Raw genomic sequence first — 17,109 nt, forward strand, 5'->3', positions numbered from 1 at the left:
GGTAGACTTTACTCCAAAAGCCAATTCTATTAAAATTTCTTTATTTTTTTTTAAATTCTAGACTATCAGAAAGAATAAAATGCCATTTTTTTTTTTCTTTTGCTATAGCTACAATATTCACAGTAATCCAAGTTCCAATGTCAGGGTGAGAGAGCAGAGCCAAATGAGGCCATGGTTTTTTCATGAAGTGCATTTTTCTTTTTTTTTTGAAATCAGGGATTCAGACATTATAAGTGTTCAATTAGAAAGTTATTATGATAGTGCATGGCACGTGTCCTTTCCATCATCTGGATTTTTCTGATTTTTTTTATCTGGCTCACTCTTACTCACTCTCCAGTCTTCACTTTAGTGGTCACTTCTCCCCAGAATGCTCATGACCCCTTAATATATTAGTGCTGCAAACACTGAAAGCTGAACTTATAACCGGACTCACAGGCAACACCTTGTCCTGTGCCATGCTTCACTAATGATGAGGAAATGAGAAAGAGTAGGAGAAAGGAGGCAAAACAAATGTCATTTCCATAGCAGAGGCCTCAAGGCCAGCCCACTTGCTTCTGTGGAGCTCCTATTCTGCATAACAATGATGAAAGGTAGCCTAGGAAGGCCCTTTGTCTGAGGCTTCACCTTTGATACCTTGCTAGTCACTAAACTAAGAGACGGATTCCATTCTTTAGTGTAGCCATTGCGTCATAAATCCATACACAGCAGTGGTATTTATTTCCAATAAAGTATCAATATAAATTAGGTATATTCTGTTGACAATTTTATTAAAGTTCTTTATTTATCTTCCAGATAGTAGATTCTATCAATCAAGTTTCATAAAGAGTTCTGATTCCCAGAGGTAAGAACTGAGCCTGGCTTTCTGGTGACATGTTTACTGGTAACCCCGTCCTTCCCTACAATGCTTAAGCATATTTAAAGACTATACCCTCCCCTGCCTCCAGCCTGGATTGTGAGCTCCTCAAGAGCATGACTGTGTCTTTTAACATCAAGTTTCCATGTGAGAAGAATTCCTGCCGTATCATAAATGCCCAATCAACATTTGTAAGTGAAGAAAGCTATTCTGTGGTGTCTGCTTTAATATTAAGAGATGGCTTGCCCAAATTGCTAAGCAGCTTCACTGTCTAAAATGGAACTAGATTCTGTGGGTAGCAGGTCCATTGGTGCCACTCACAGGAGGCCTCAAAGAAACCCGCCGCCTTCGCAGAGCTGCGGGAGCGTTCATTTTCTTCCAGCACAGAGACGTAAAATGGAATATTCTTCTGAAGCAGATACTTCTTATATCGCACAATCACCTGTGCCATTTTGCCTGTCTTTCGGTATTTTTCCACGCTGTAGGCCATTCCTACTTCACAAGAAGGGTCCATGGTTAACCATGCGACTGGGGCCCCCTCTGGTCCCAGCATACAGGCTGCTGGCAGGGCTCCTATGCAGCGCTTGACGTAACGCAGGCTCCTCTCATTCTTCCCTAGCTTCCAGTTGTCATTTACCAGCCCGGAATAAGAGACATCCAGTTGGGCATACTTAAAGTTGGGAATTTCCCTGTAGAAAACATAAAGAAAGACAAAAGCTTTGACCCCACTCCTGTAATTTCTGGGTGGCATCCCAATCTAGGGATCCCAGGCCCTCTTTTTCTTTAAAGAACCACCAGTGCGAAGTTGCATATTTTGACCTTTGACAACCTTTATTCATCCCAAGGAATGAATTCATCCTCTCTTCATTCCAAAACTGATGTATGTGAATTACAAAAATGTACAAGGAATAGCAATTATAAATGATTAGCACATGTTTTTGTACCTTTCAAAGTCATCATCTGGGTGGCCTGTCTCAGCCCAGCTTCCAAACTTGCTTTTATTGGAGGCATTCAGCTTCAGAATATCTTCCGTAGCCAAGAGGACTGCTGTTGAATGCTCTACCTTCACTGAATTTGAAAATGCAGCTGCTCTTATCCCCTCACCTAAACTTTCCTGAAGACCTGGGAAGAAAGGCAAGAAAGTAATATTGTCAGACATGGAGTTCTCTACTTACACTGCTCCCACCTGATTAATACCTCAGTGCTTAGTCGTTCTCAGACTTGAGTTTACACCACAATCAGATGGAGTCCTTGTCACACCACAGATTACTCTACCTCTCCCAGCTCCCAGAGTTTCTATGAATTTACATTTCTGATGAGCTCTCAGGTGATGCTAATGGTATTAGTTGAAGACACAATTTGAGAAGCACTGCTGCTTTCCCATTTCTTTCAGACTTGTTACCTTGGATTTGGAGTCTCTGTTTCCAGTTGATGATCTCACAATTTTTCAAAAGTTCTTGTGATTTCTGAGGCTCCTTGGAGAATATACGATATACATTTGTATATGAATCCATGTCGTCAGTCATCTCCTGTATAGGATGGTGAGAGGTCAGATCATTCCCTTGAAGTTTTTCTTCACCTCTCACTGATTGCAATTATCAGAAAAATGAAAATTCAAAAGAAAATTTTGACACTGGCCCATGATGGCTGCAGTTGGGCACATGGATAATAAAACCTAGACCTATAAGCTACTGCTGACCTCTTACCTGTGTAACTGGAGTTTGTTAAATACTTAACACTGAGAGGTAATAGTTATAAACCTGCTTATTAGATACAGAACAAAGACAGGATGAAATCAGTCACCCTCCACCAGGCCTTAAGATGCCTCACCTTTCTCTTTACCCACTCAACTGCACCCTTAACTTATTTTACATATAGCATCACCAAGTACCCAGCAAATTCAGAAGATTGCAACAATTCCTTCTCTCCCTGCTTCTGTCACCTCCTGGGCCACATGTATCCTTCTGTTTTATATATATATAATATATATATATATAGTGCCCCACATAACTTCCTGTGAGACACATTCTGGGTTGTAGTGAGTCTTTGTTGCTAGGATTAAGTCCTTAAACTTGGATCAGAATAAATGTAACCATGATTTCTCTAAGTTTTAGTGCCTACTGTTTCACTGGACACCTAGAATCTATAGTGTCCTAGAATCTACAGCATCCAGGGCTTGGGCAAGATATTTTAGTGAATGTAAGCATTAACGAGACATTGCCTTTCCCCAAGGCTACACGATATCATCCTATTCGAAGAGTGACACTGGCTTTACAGCCAGAAGCCCACGAAGTAGAGTGAAGTAACTGAATTTTTGTTAGCACTCTGGGTAATTTATGTGGTGTTAGACTCTTGGGTTTGAAAGAAAGAGACTTGTGATCCCTTTCTGGCAAGCCACAAACTGCATGTGAAGATGATATCTGTTTCTCACTGGAGATATAAACAATAAATGTGAGAGTTTTAGCAGTGAGTATATTAATATTATGTTGGAAATTGTATAGTTAAAGAGTAAATATTAAAGAGTAAAAGAGAAAATAGTGTAACTAATTTTAGAAACCTTCAAGAATTTGAGAGTGCTTTTATAAACGTAAGTTCCTGAATATGGCCAAAACTAAAACCTCAGCGAATTTAAAAGAGTAGATGTTTTAAAAGATCCAATTTTAAAAGAATGACCAAAAACAGCCCAGTAAATATTCAAGGCATTATAAAAGAATATCAAAGTAAACTAGAAAAAAAAAAGTGGGACAATTTATAAAAATGAAAGCTATATATAAAATGAAATGGAGAGCAAGTCATAGTTCAAAGGATATATAAAGCCAAAAGTTTCTTTTTTAAATGGCAAAAAGAGAGATAGAAGATGAGAGAGATAAATTTCTTGTAAGGCTTATAAAGGAGATATGAGAGAAAAAAAAAAAAAAAAAAAAAAAAAAAAAAAGGAATAGAGTATGAGACATGAGAACATAAACAGAGAAAAGAACAAAAGAATTATAATAGAAGATTATATGCTACTCCAAGACAACATATTTACTGATAAAAAAAAAAATGGATGTTATTCCCTCGAGGATAAACTATCAAAATGACCTTCAAAAAAAAAAAAAAAAAAAAAACCTCAACAAACTAATAGGAAAATCAAAATTATAGTAAACATCTACCATTTAAAAGTGGATAAGGATTATGGCCTCCAGCTCCATCCATGTTGCTACAAAGGACAGGTTTTTTTCTCTTTTATTGCTATGTAATATTCCATAGGAATATATGTACCAAGTTTTCTTTATCCAATCTACCATTGATGGGCAACTGGGTTGATTCCATGTCTTTGCTATTGTGAACAGCACAGCAATGAACGTGCAAATGCACGTGTCATTTTGGTGGAATGATTCATTTTCTTTTTGGTATTTACCTAGTAATGGAATTGCTGGGTCAAACGGTAACTTTGTTTTAAGTTCTCTAAGAAATTTCCAGACTATTTTCCACAGTACAATAATCCTAAGAAAATTAATGCTGGAACAGAAAACCAAATATCACATTTTCTCACCTATAACTGGGAGCTAAGTATTGAGCACACATGGACACACATGTGGGAATAATAGTAGACACTGTGGACCACTTCTTTAATCCCCTGTTTGTTTGTTTACTAATATTATATTCAGTACTATATCAAAAGAATGTGAACATGAACAGTTTGTTTTAGAAAGGCCAGTATGGCTTTGACTGGAAGATTGTTCAGTGTAATAAATTAAAGGAGGAAAAATTACATGAGTATATAAATTGCCAAAAAAAAAAAAAGATAACAATGAAAGAACATAAAATGTACCCTCCATTCTAAATATATGTTCTATGAAAGTAGGAAGAACAGGAAAATGCTCTAAATCTGTAAAGGCAGAATCAAATGTAATTCCAAATGTAAGTTGTTAACAGCTATTTCATTAAAATCAGGAATGAGACAAGGAGAGAACTATTATTACTGTTAGTTGGTATCGTTTTCTTAAATGTACATTATGCAATAAGGCAAGAATCTAAAAACCCATACAAATATTGGCAATGAAGGAGCAAATTACCTTGTTTGTAGATTATAGTATTATGCATTTAGAAAATCCAAGAGACTTCGACATAAAACAAAAACAAATAACACCCCACACAAACAGGAGATTAAAGAATAGTGTGACATATTTGGAAATCAAGAATGCAAGTAAAAATCAATAACAAAATAATAATGCTCTAAAATAGAAGAGGAAAAATAATTCAATAGTCTTAACAAATAGTATAAAATACTGAAGGATAATCTTAATGGAAAATCAGGGAGCTGACCACAGGAAAATACTTACATTTTACTAGATGACACAGAACAGAAGCTGAAAAAAGTGAGAAAGAGACCATATATCTAGATGAAAAGATTTAGTATCACAAAAAATATTAACCCCTCCACAATTGCCTAAAAAAGCTCCTCCAATACCAATCACAATTGCAATAGTTAGTTGGCATAGGTGGTGGGGAACTGGAAAAATCAGTTTATGTTCATATAGCTCTTAAGTTTATAAGAAATAGGAAAGTAAGAAAAAGATTGGTGAGGGGTGATTTGTTTGATTAGATATTAAAATTTACCACAAAAACAATGAAACAGCATGAGAAAAGACTAGAATCAAATACAGAAATAGATACAAAAATATATAGACATGTTATATGACAAACTAGACATTTATGTTTTAGTAATGGAATGACTTATTTAATAAATAGTACTAACATAATTTGCAAGCCATAAGGAAGACAAATATAAAAGAATGTTAATTCATGCTATTCAAAAATATATTCCAAATAGAATGAAGATCAAAATATCAAAAGTAAAAATTAACTTCCTGTAAGACAAAATAAGAAAACACTTGTATGATCTTGGAGTTGGAAAAAATTTTCCTAATTATTAATAAAATAAATCAAACCTCAGAAGTCATAGTGAAAAATATATTTGATTACATGAAAATTAAAAATTTCTTCATATCAAATCTCCATCAATAAAATAGACAATAATTCTAAATTGGGCAACAAACTTGTAGCATACACCTTGTGTTAGTATCCCTGGTATCCAAAACACAGAATTTTAAGAGTGACACAAAACTGTGTGTAAACATGGTCAAACAATATAAACAGTTCAGAAGTAAACCCCAAATGACTGATAAATATATGAAAATATAATATGTTGAGAAGGAAGTTCCAAGATGGCCGAATAGGAACAGCTCCAGTCTACAGCCCCCAGGGTGAGTGATGCAGAAGATGGCTGATTTCTGCATTTCCAACTGAGGTATGGGGTTCATCTCACTGAGGCTTGTCAGACAATGGGTGCAGCCCACAGAACAGGTAGGGGCATTGCCTCACCCAGGAAGTACAAGGGATTGGGGAATTACCTTTCCTGGCCAGGGGAAGCCGTGACAGACAGTACCTGGAAAATTGGGACACTCCCACCCTAATACTGCGCTTTTCCAGTGGTCTTAGCAAATGGCACACCAGGAAATTATATCCCGTGCCTGGCTGGAAGGGTCCCTTGCCCACGAGCCTCGCTCACTGCTAGCACAGCAGTCTGAGATGGAACTGCAAGGTGGCAGCAAGGCTAGGGGAGGGGCATCTGCCATTTCTGAGGCTTGAGGAGGTAAACAAAGCAGTCGGGAAGTTTGAACTGGGTGGAGCCCACCGCAGCTCAAGGAGGCCTGCCTGTCTCTGTAGACTCCAACTCTGGGGGCAGGGCATAGCTGAAGAAAAGACAGCAGAAACTTCTGCAGACTTAAATGTCCCTGTCTGACAGCTTTGAAGAGAGTAGTGGTTCTCGCAGCAGAGAACTGGAGATCTGAGAATGGACAGACTGCCTCCTCAAGTGGGTCCCTGACTCCCAAGTAGCCTAACTGGGAGACACCTCCCAGTAGGGGCTGACTGACACCTCATACAGCTGGGTGCCCCTCTGAGATGAAGCTTCCAGAGGAAGGATCAAGCAGCAACAACATTTGCCATTCTGCAATATTTGCTGTTCTGCAGCCTCTGCTGGTGATACCCAGGCAAACAGTGTCTGGAGTGGACCTCCAGCAAACTCCAACAGACCTGCAGCTCAGGGTCCTGTAAGAAGGAAAACTAACAAACAGAAAGAACATCCACACCAAAACCCCATCTGTAAGTCATCATCATCAAAAACCAAAGGCAGATAAAACCACAAAGATGGGGAGAAACCAGAGCAGAAAAGCTGAAAATTCTAAAACTCAGAGCACCTCTTCTCCTCCAAAGGAATGCAGCTCCTCACTAGCAATGGAACAAAGCTGGATGGAGAATGACTTTGACAAGTGGAGAGAAGAAGGCTTCAGACGATTGGTAATAACCAACTTCTCCGAGCTAAAGGAGGATGTTCGAACCTATCGCAAAGAAGTTAAAACCTTGAAAAAAGATTAGACCAATGGCTAGCAAAGAGAAGACCTTAAATGACCTGATGCAGCTGAAAACCATGGCGCAAGAACTACATGATGGATGCACAAGCTTCAGTAGCGATTTCATCAAGTGAAAGAAAGGGTATCAGTGATTGAAGGTCAAATTAATGAAATAAAGTGAGAAGAGAAGTTGAGAGAAAAAAGGACACAAAGAAACAAACAAAGCTTCCAAGAAATATGGGACTATGTGAAAGGACAAAATCTACATCAGGTTGGGTACCTGAAACTGACAGGGAGAAAGGAGCCAGGTTGGCTCCTTTCTTCAGGATGTTATCCAGGAGAACTTCCCCAACATAGCAAGGCATGCCAACATACATGCAAATTCAGGAAATACAGAGGATGCCACAAAGATACTCCTCCACAAGAGCAACTCCAAGACACATAACTGTCAGATTCACCAAAGTTGAATTGAAGGAAAAAATGTTAAGGGCAGCCAGAGAGAAAGGTCGGGTTACCCACAAAGGGAAGCCCATCAGACTAACAGCAGATCTCTTGGCAGAAACTCTACAAGCCAGAAGAGAGTGGGGGCCAATATTCAACGTTCTTAAAGAAAAGAATTTTCAACCCAGAATTTCATATCCAGCCAAACTAAGTTTCATAAGTGAAGGAGAAATAAAATCCTTTACAGATAAGCAAATGCTTAGAGATTTTGTCACCACCAGGCCTGCCTTACAAGAGACCCTGAAGGAAGCAGTAAACATGGAAAGGAACAACCGGTACCACCACTGCCAAAACATGCCAAATTGTAAAGACCATTGATGCTAGGAAGAAACTGCATCAACTAATCAGCAAAACAACCTGCTAACATCATAATGACAGGATCAAATTCACACATAACAATATTAATCTTAAATGTAAATGGTTCTAAATGCACCAATTTAAAGACACAGACTGGCAAATTGGATAGAGTCAAGTCCCATCAGTGTGCTGTATTCAGGAGACCCATCTCACGTGCAGAGACATACATAGGCTCAAAATAAAGGCATGGAGGAAGATCTGCCAAGCAAATGGAAAACGAAAAAAGCAGGCGTTGCAATTCTAGTCTCTGATAAAACAGACTTTAATCCAACAAAGATCAAAAGAGGAAAAGAAGGCCATTACATAATGGTAAAGGGCTCAATTCAACAAGAAGAGTTAACTCTCCTAAATATATATGTACCCAGTAGAGGAGCACCCAGATTCACAAAACAAGTCCTCAGAAACCTACAAAGAGACTTTGTAGTCTCCAGCCTGGGCGACAGAGCAAGTCTCTGTCTCAAAAAAAAAAAAAAAAATTATAAGGGGGTATCACCACCAATCCCACAGAAGTACAAACTACCATCAGAGAATACTATAAACACCTCTACACAAATAATTTAGAAAATCTAGAAGAAATGAATAAATTCCTGGATGCACACACCCTCCCAAGACTAAACCAGGAAGAAGTTGAATATCTGAATAGACAAATAACAGGCTCTGAAATTGAGGCAATAATTAGTAGCTTACCAACCAAAAACAAGTCCAGAACCAGATGGATTCACACCCAAATTCTATCAGAGGTACAAACAGGAGCTGGTATCATTCCTTCTGAAACTATTTCAGTCAATAGAAAAAGAGGGAATCCTTCCTAACTCATTTTACGAGGCCAGCATCATCCTGATACCAAAGCCTGGCAGGGGCACAACAAAAAAAGAGAATTTTAGACCAATATCCCTGATTAACATCGATGCAAACATCCTAAATAAAATACTGGCAAACCAAATCCAGCAGCACATCAAAAAGCTTATCCATCACCAACAAATTGGCTTCACCCCTGGGAAGCAAGGCTGGTTCAACATATGCAAATCAATAAATGTAATCCATCATCTAAACAGAACCAAAGACAAAAATCACATGATTATCTCAATAGAGGCAGAAAAGGCCTTCCACAAAATTCAACAGCCCTTCATGCTAAAAACTCTCAATAAATTTGGTATTGATGGGACATGTCTCAAAATAATAAGAGCTGTTTATGACAAACCCACAGCCAATATCATACTGAATGGGCAAAAACTGGAAGCATTCCCTTTGAAAACTGGCACAAGATAGGGATGCCCTCTCTCACCACTCCTGTTCAATATAGTGTTAGGAGAAAGAAATAAAGGGTATTCAATTAGGAAAAGAGGAAGTCAAATTGTCCCTGTTTGCATTTGACATGATTGTATATTTAGAAACCCCATCGTCTCAGTCCCAAATCTCCTCCAGCTGATAAGCAACTTCAGCAAATCTCAGGATACAAAATCAACGTGCAAAATTCACAAGCATTCCTATACGCCAATAACAGACAAACAGAGAGTCAAATCATGAGTGAACTCCCACTCACAATTGCTTCAAAGAGAATAAAATAACTAGGAATCCAACTTACAAGGGATGTGAAGGACCTCTTCAAGGAGAACTACAAACCACTGCTCAATGAAATAAAAGAGGACACAAACAAATGGAAGAACATTCCATGCTCATGGATAGGAAGAATCAATATCGTGAAAATGGCCACACTGCCCGAGGTAATTTATAGATTCAATGCCATCCCCTTCACAGAATTGGAGAAAACTAGTTTAAAGTTTATATGGAAACAAAAAGAGCCCGCATTGCTAAGACAATCCTAAGCCAAAAGAACAATACTGGAGGCATCATGCTACCTGACTTCAAACTATACGACAAGGCTACAATAACCAAAACAGCATGGTGCTGGTACCAAAACAGAGATATAGACCAATGGAACAGAACAGAGCCCTCAGAAATAATAATGCACATTTACAACTATCTAATCTTTGACAAACCTGACAACAAGAAATGGGGAAAGGATTCCCTATTTAACAAATGGTGCTGTGAAAATTGGCTAGCCATATGCAGAAAGCTGAAACTGGATCCCTTCCTTACACCTTATATGAAAATTAATTCAAGATGGATTAAAGACTTAAATGTTAGACCTAAAACCATAAAAACCCTAGAAGAAAACCTAGGCAATACCATTCAGGACACAGCCATGGGCAAGGACTTCATGACTAAAACACCCAAAGTAATGGCAACACAAACCAAAACTGATAAATGGGAACTAATTAAAGTAAAGAGCTTCTGCACAGGAAACCAAACTACCATCAGAGTCAACAGGCAACCTACAGAATGGGAGAAAATTTTCACAATCTACCCATCTGACAAAGGGCTAATATCCAGAATCTACAAAAATTTAAACAAATTTACAAGAAAAAAATCAAACAACCCCATCAAAAATTGCACAAAGGATATGAACAGACATTTCTCAAAAGAAGACATTTATGCAGCCAACAGACATGTGAAAAAATGCTCATCATCACTAATCGTCAGAGAAATGCAAATCAAAACCACAATGAGATACCATCTCACACCTGTTAGAATGGCAATCATTAAAAGGTCAGGAAATAACAGGTGCTGGAAAGGATGTGGAGAAATAGGAACACTTTTACACTGTTGGTGGGACTGTAAACTAGTTCAACCATTTTGGAAGACAGTATGGCGATTCCTCAAGGATCTAGAACTAGAAATCCCATTTGACCCAGCCATCCCATCACTGGGTGTAGACCCAAAGGATTACAAATCATGCTGCTATAAAGACACATGCACACGGATGTTTATTGCAGCACTATTTACAATAGCGAAGACTTGGAACCAACCCAAATGTCCATCAATGATAGACTGTATTAAGAAAATGTGGCATATATACACCATGGAATACTATGCAGTCATAAAAAAAGGATGAGTTCTTGTCCTTTGTGGGACATGGATGAAGCTGGAAACCATCATTCTCAGCAAACTATGGCAGGGACAGAAAACCAAACACTGCTTGTTCTCACTCATAGGTGGGAATTGAACAATGAGAACACCTGGACACAGGGTGGGGAACATCACACACTGGGGAATATCGTGGGGTGGGCAAAGTGGGGAGGGATAGCATTAGGAGATATATCTAATGTAAATGACGAGTAAAGGTGCACCACACCAACATGGCACATGTATACATATGTAACAAACCTGCATATTGTGCACATATACCCTTGAACTTAAAGTATAATAACCAAAAAAGAAAATATAATATGTTGAATCTCACTAGTCAGGAAAATGGAAATTAAATCTATAACAAGTTGCCATTTTCACCCACCAGTGTGGTATATATTAAAAGTGGGATAACATTCAGTGCTGGTGAGAATGTGGGGAAACAATTCTTGCACACATTGCTAATAGAAATTAAATTGTGGAATCCTTTGGAAAGGTAATCTGGCAGTGCCTACTTATGATAAAATAAACTCTAATTTGGTGATATCCCTTTTGGAAATCAATTGTATTTTAAAAGTTTCCAGGATGTAAAGACATGAATATGAGAATGTTTATGGAAGCAGTCTTTGTAGTGGCAAAGAACTATGAACAATTTGAACCCAAAAGCAGGAGAATGATTGACTAAATAGCATTGTGTTGACTCTATGGAATACCAGTTATTAAAACAAATACATTGGTGCTGTATTGCTTCATGCAAAGGGATGTCCAAAAGTTACAGGGCAAATTAAAAAGTGATGACAGAAGAATTCATCAGTGAGTATCCCTTTGTGTGTTAATATGGGAGAGGAAACTGGTTACCCCAAGGTAGGAAATAGTACTTGTAAATAGTATCTACCATAATTAGCCATTATTGGCTGAGTATATACAAGGAATAAATGATTAAGCTGAAACAGTAACACAAACCTAGGTGTATTTCTTTCCTAAATACTTCCAAAGGGTAGGAAAGGAGGATGGGAGTGGAAGGGAGCTAAGAGGTTATTAACTTCTCAAAATCATTTGGATTTTTCCACTTTTATAATCAGCATATATTATCTTATGATTAAAAACCAATGAAGAAAAAAATAATTTTTTTCTAGATAAATTCTCCTACATCCCATCTCTTGCATGGAATAAGACTAGGTGAATGTATTTCCAAATAAATCACAGCATATTTCATTCTTTCAATTTTTTTTGGTCATATATGTGTGCCGTGGAACTTTTATATCTTAATATTTTGTTTATTGACTCACTTTGTAAAACTAGCCTTTTCAAAGCAATGCATGAAAGTTATGGTTTGATGTTATAGTTATGTTGCTCAAAAACACATAATAAATACAAAGTCACTGAAGTAAAAAGAACTGTTTGACCTCCTACAGTTATTTAGCATCTCACACTTTGAAGAAACTGGACCATGGAATTTAATAAACTAAGCAGGAAGCCAGGAGATCAAAAGGACATCCCTAGGGAAGGTGTTCGGCTCAGCCTGGTTCCCACCCCGTTTACCCCTTTGTTCCCCAAGCTAGGAACACTTTGTCACTTTCTGCATCCCAATCCTGACCCAGTTTGCAAACTAGTCTTGACCTGGAGTGGCTTATTATTATTTGGGGACTCAGCATCTATATCCACGTGAAGATGGACTGGCCATGAGGCTTTTCAGTTCACTAACTAGATGTGCATGAAACACACATACACAAAGCGGAAGTATTTAGGAAAGAAATACACCTAGGTTTGTGTTACTGTTTCAGCTTAATCATTTATTCCTTGTATATACTCAGCCAATAATGGCTAATTATGGTAGATACTATTTACAATTATGTGCTACATACTAAGTCTTTGATGTACAGTGTCTCATTTAAACCTTTTGCAATCCTCTGAAGAACTTCCTCTTATTTTTCCCATGCTAACAAATGATGAAACTCAGAGAAGGGCCTATGGTTATATAGCTAATAAAAGTGACAGAGTCCGCTGGACTTGAATTCAGATTGGGCAATGCTTTAACATCAGGAATCCAGCAGCTATATGACTTAATATTTCTCAGTGTTGTTTCCTTATCTCTAAATTTGAGATTTAATGCTTCCCTCGTAAGATAGTTCTGATGATGACATTCACTATCAAGAGAAGTGCTTTCACATAGTTGACACATGGTAATTATGAGTCCCTTCCCTGTTTCCTGAGAAGCAACTTTTTTTTTTTTTTTTTTAAAGACAGGATCTCACTCTTTTGCCCAGAATGGAGTACCGTGGTGTGATCTTGGCTCACTGTGTCCTTGATCTTCTGGGGCTTAATCTATCGTCCCACCTCAGCCTCCTTAGTAGCTAGGAGAATAGGCATTCACCACCACGCTCTACTAATTTTGTTTATTTTTTGTAGAGATGAGGTCTCACTATGTTGCACAGGCTGGTCTCAAACTCTTGGCCTCAAGTGAGCCTCCTGACTGGGCCTCCTGACTGGGCCTCCCAAAGTGATGGAATTATAGGTATAATTCACCATGCCTGGCCCTGAGAGATAATTTTTACTGGTAGACTTCTGCTTTGGTTTTTGTTTCTAAGTCACTGTTCTGATATCTCAGACACCCAACCTTCCCTGTAAATTGGCCTCTTTCAGCCCCTGCAGGTGACTCCTGCCACCTCCAAGGGCCCTTAATCTGCGAGTGTCAACCTTGTCTTTCTCCTCCCCTTCCCCCTCCACCCCATTTCCCAGATGAGTCTTATGCTTTACGGGAAGGGTGGGAACACGTGACACTCATGCAAGGTGCCAAGGACTGAAGAAGTGTTTTAAAATACTCACATTTTCTTTCACCCTATAAAAGCAGCCCTTGTGTCTGAACTGGTCAGTTCCTCAGGCCCTTTGGGCCTGCCTGCCTTTACCAGTCCTTGTCTGTGTGCCTACCTGTTTTTGAGGCCGGATAATAACCATCTGATACTCAGGCCAGGAGTCCACCAGCACCTCCATGTTGAAGGGGTTCCCGTGATTGATGTGATACACAGAGCCGTACACCTGAAGGAGGGATGGGAAGGACTAGGAGAGGCTGAGATCCCCAGAGATGAGGATCTGGATGTGAACAGTAAGAGAAAAACAAAGGCCAAGGGACAGTGATGGTGAGATGAGCAGCGTCTCCAGGACCATACTGATGGAAGTGAAGTCACCAGCAAGCAGGCAGAACTCACAGGTAGGTGTCCTTGTGATATCAAAGAGCTACTGTGCACTAGCTGGGCACTTGGCAGTGTTCTTAGCACTTATATTGTGTGGATTCATTCAGTGTCCACAACAACTTTAAGAGATAGGTGCTGATATTATTCCCATTTTATTAATGAAAAGACCAAAGGTAAAGGCACAGAAAGCTAAAGAAACAGACACAATGATATCCGACTAAAAAATGGCAACCTTGGCAATGCATACTTGTTGAATCTGAGCCCAAACCTATGTTCGTAGCCATCATTTTCCACCGCCTCTCCAAATGAGTGACAAAACCTGCAGAGTGGACCTAGCTGCCTGTTCCCAAGGAGAAGCAGCAGCTCTTAACATGCCTCCTTTGTCCCCAACCCCATCCTGTTTCCCAGCTCCAACCCTCTGCACAAAATCAGGAAGGACCAGAATCATGAGCCTATTTTCTCATCAACACCCCTACTCCCTTACCCCGACCTCCCACTGTTCCTTCACCTTCAGGGACTCAGGAATGCTCCTTGCTAAAGATTCGAATAGGGCCAGGAGCTGCTCGGAATTATCCAGTAGAATCATTTTGTGGGATGCTTCAGTCCTTGAGCCCTTCAAGAAAAAACTCTGAAAAGAAGTGAAGGGAAAATGTTAAAGGACCAAATGAATTTAAAATTCACTTTACACATCTCCATTCAAGTAACACTCATGGTAGGTATTGTTAGTATCATCTTCATTCTTAATACACCAAAACTTAGAGAGACTAAATAAATTTCTCAAGTTCTTACAGGGATAAATGCCAGAGTCAGATTTTGAAACCATATATGAATGGCTCCAAAACCCATGCCTTTTTTCCATGGTGGAATGAATTAAAAGTGAATATTCAGAGCTCTGTGACCTTCCCAAATGCCTGTAGCAGAACACTCCACCACTGCCACCATCATAACTGTTCCTTGCATTTTGATCATCAGATGCCCGAGGAGTCTTCTTTCTTCTGGAATAGAAAATATCTAAGAACAGTTGTGACTGGAAACCTCAGAGCAGAAGTTAGCAAAGATTTTCTTTAGTTCCTTAGAGCCAAATATTTCAGATTTATAACCATTTTGAAATTTGTCCCAGTTTCATTACAAAATAAGAAAAAAAAATGGAAAATTTTGAAACATATCTGTAAACTTCCATTGAATTAACATTCAGAAATCTTACAAATATGCCAAAGAGTATAACAGTTGACATCCCATAGTGCCAAACCAGTTCTTAGCCAAAAGGGACTTTACTGAGAGCCCTCATTTTTAAATGTAGTTCAATGCATTTTTTTTTTCATTTGGAATGTTCCACTCTAAGTTATCTTTAGTAAGATTTTGCCATTTCCGTAAGACTTCGCTGCCTCCCAGGCCTAATGTATAAGCCAGAAGCAACTCGGTTTTTCAGAAATTAAGGACTTCATTTTTACGCAAAATACTGGCTTTACTCTCAGATTGTTTTGATTAACTTAGCCAATGACTTTTCCTACCTAGGTGCACAAGAAAAATGAAACAAACGGGTAGAATACAAAAATCCCTGTGAATTTTCCAAAGCCAAATTTTATGACTTCTGCAACATTACTGCTTACTACCACTTCTTTTCTGACCCAGTCAGCTGTTAGTGGCCTCTAAGTGGATCCAAGTCAGTTAATTCCCAGATCAAATTCATTGCTAGACCCAGTCCATTTTCTGTGGCAACTCCAAACCCAGTTAGGATCACAAATTTGCTGAAGGAAACTCAGAGAGCTCAAAACACAAATGTGTGAAGCTCCAAAATGCAAGAGAGAGCTTACCTTTGATTCTCAGCAGCTCTGAGAGATCAATGGACACAAGTGTATCCTGTAGGTACCTTCCGTGTTTACTGAGTGCTCCTGGGGATACTGGAAACTCCACTTCAGATCCTGCTTCTGACACAATCTGATAAAATAAAAATTTCAGCTGAATTAAATTTAAAGGAGTTTGAGCAATGAACAATTCATCTATCCAGCAGCCTTCAGAATCACAGCAGATTCACAGAGGTTCCAGCTGTGCCTTGCGGTCAAAACAAATTTATAGAGAAGAAAAGTTAAAGTGACATCCAAGAACCGGAAATGAGTTACAGAAGCAGTGAGATTGCTGTCAACTGGGTGTTTGCCTTATTTAAACACTGAACATTCAGCAGTCTATGAGTGGTGATGTAAGGCTGCTGGGATTGGCCAACATTCAAGCATTGTTATAGGTGCACACTCTGAAATTAGGTTTTTAATTTTGCGTATTAAGTTACGTTACACTTCACCCACAAGGACTCAAATGTAGAAGTACAGAGTCCTTCTCAGACCATATTTAGTTTCCTTTAACACTTTGTAGCAAAATTCTTCTGCTGTGCAGAAGCTCTTAAGTGTAATTAGATCCCATTTGTCAATTTTGGCTTTTGTTGCCATTGCTTTGGTGTTTTAGACATGAAGTCCTTGCCCATGCCTATGTCCTGAATGGTATTACCTAGGTTTTCTTCTAGGGTTTTTATGGTTTTAGGTCTAACATTTAAGTCTTTAATCCATCTTGATTTAATTTTTGTATAAGGTGTAAGAAAGGGATCCAGTTTCAGCTTTCTACTTATGGCTAGCCAGTTTTCCCAGCACCATTTATTAAATAGGGAATCCTTTCCCCATTTCTTGTTTTTGTCAGGTTTGTCAAAGATCAGATGGTTGCAGATGTGTGGTATTATTTCTGAGGGCTCTGTTCTGTTCCATTGGTCTATATCTCTGTTTTGGTACCAGTACCATGCTGTTTTGGTTACTGTAGCCTTGTAGTATAGTTTGAAGTCAGGTAGTAGCGTGAT

General features: G+C 38.8%; 1 protein-coding gene across 1 annotated transcript; it reads right to left on the reverse strand.

Moving 5' to 3' along the window:
* Positions 1–754: 754 nt before the first annotated feature.
* On the reverse strand, positions 755–16,355 carry LOC108541346 (glycine N-acyltransferase-like protein 1). The gene is made up of 6 exons (XM_017890846.1): positions 16,085–16,355; positions 14,779–14,898; positions 14,008–14,115; positions 2,256–2,382; positions 1,798–1,975; positions 755–1,542 (listed from the first exon to the last, which is right to left on the reverse strand). Exons 2-6 carry the CDS (start codon positions 14,854–14,856, stop codon positions 1,125–1,127), a joined length of 909 nt encoding a protein of 302 aa, XP_017746335.1. The 5' UTR covers positions 14,857–14,898; positions 16,085–16,355; the 3' UTR covers positions 755–1,124.
* Positions 16,356–17,109: the final 754 nt, after the last annotated feature.

This window comes from Rhinopithecus bieti, unplaced genomic scaffold (genome assembly GCF_001698545.2).
Source record: "Rhinopithecus bieti isolate Rb0 unplaced genomic scaffold, ASM169854v2 scaffold_19722, whole genome shotgun sequence".
NCBI classification, from domain to species: domain Eukaryota; kingdom Metazoa; phylum Chordata; class Mammalia; order Primates; family Cercopithecidae; genus Rhinopithecus; species Rhinopithecus bieti.

Coding starts and splice junctions, on each gene's coding strand:
- LOC108541346 (XM_017890846.1), bottom strand. CDS start 14,856: ATGATTCTACTGGATAATTCCGAGCAGCTCCTGGCCCTATTCGAATCT. Junction 14,116..14,778: donor GCATTCCTGAGTCCCTGAAG/GTGAAGGAACAG, acceptor TCCCTCCTTCAG/GTGTACGGCTCTGTGTATCA. Junction 2,383..14,007: donor TTATCCGGCCTCAAAAACAG/GTAGGCACACAG, acceptor CATCCTATACAG/GAGATGACTGACGACATGGA.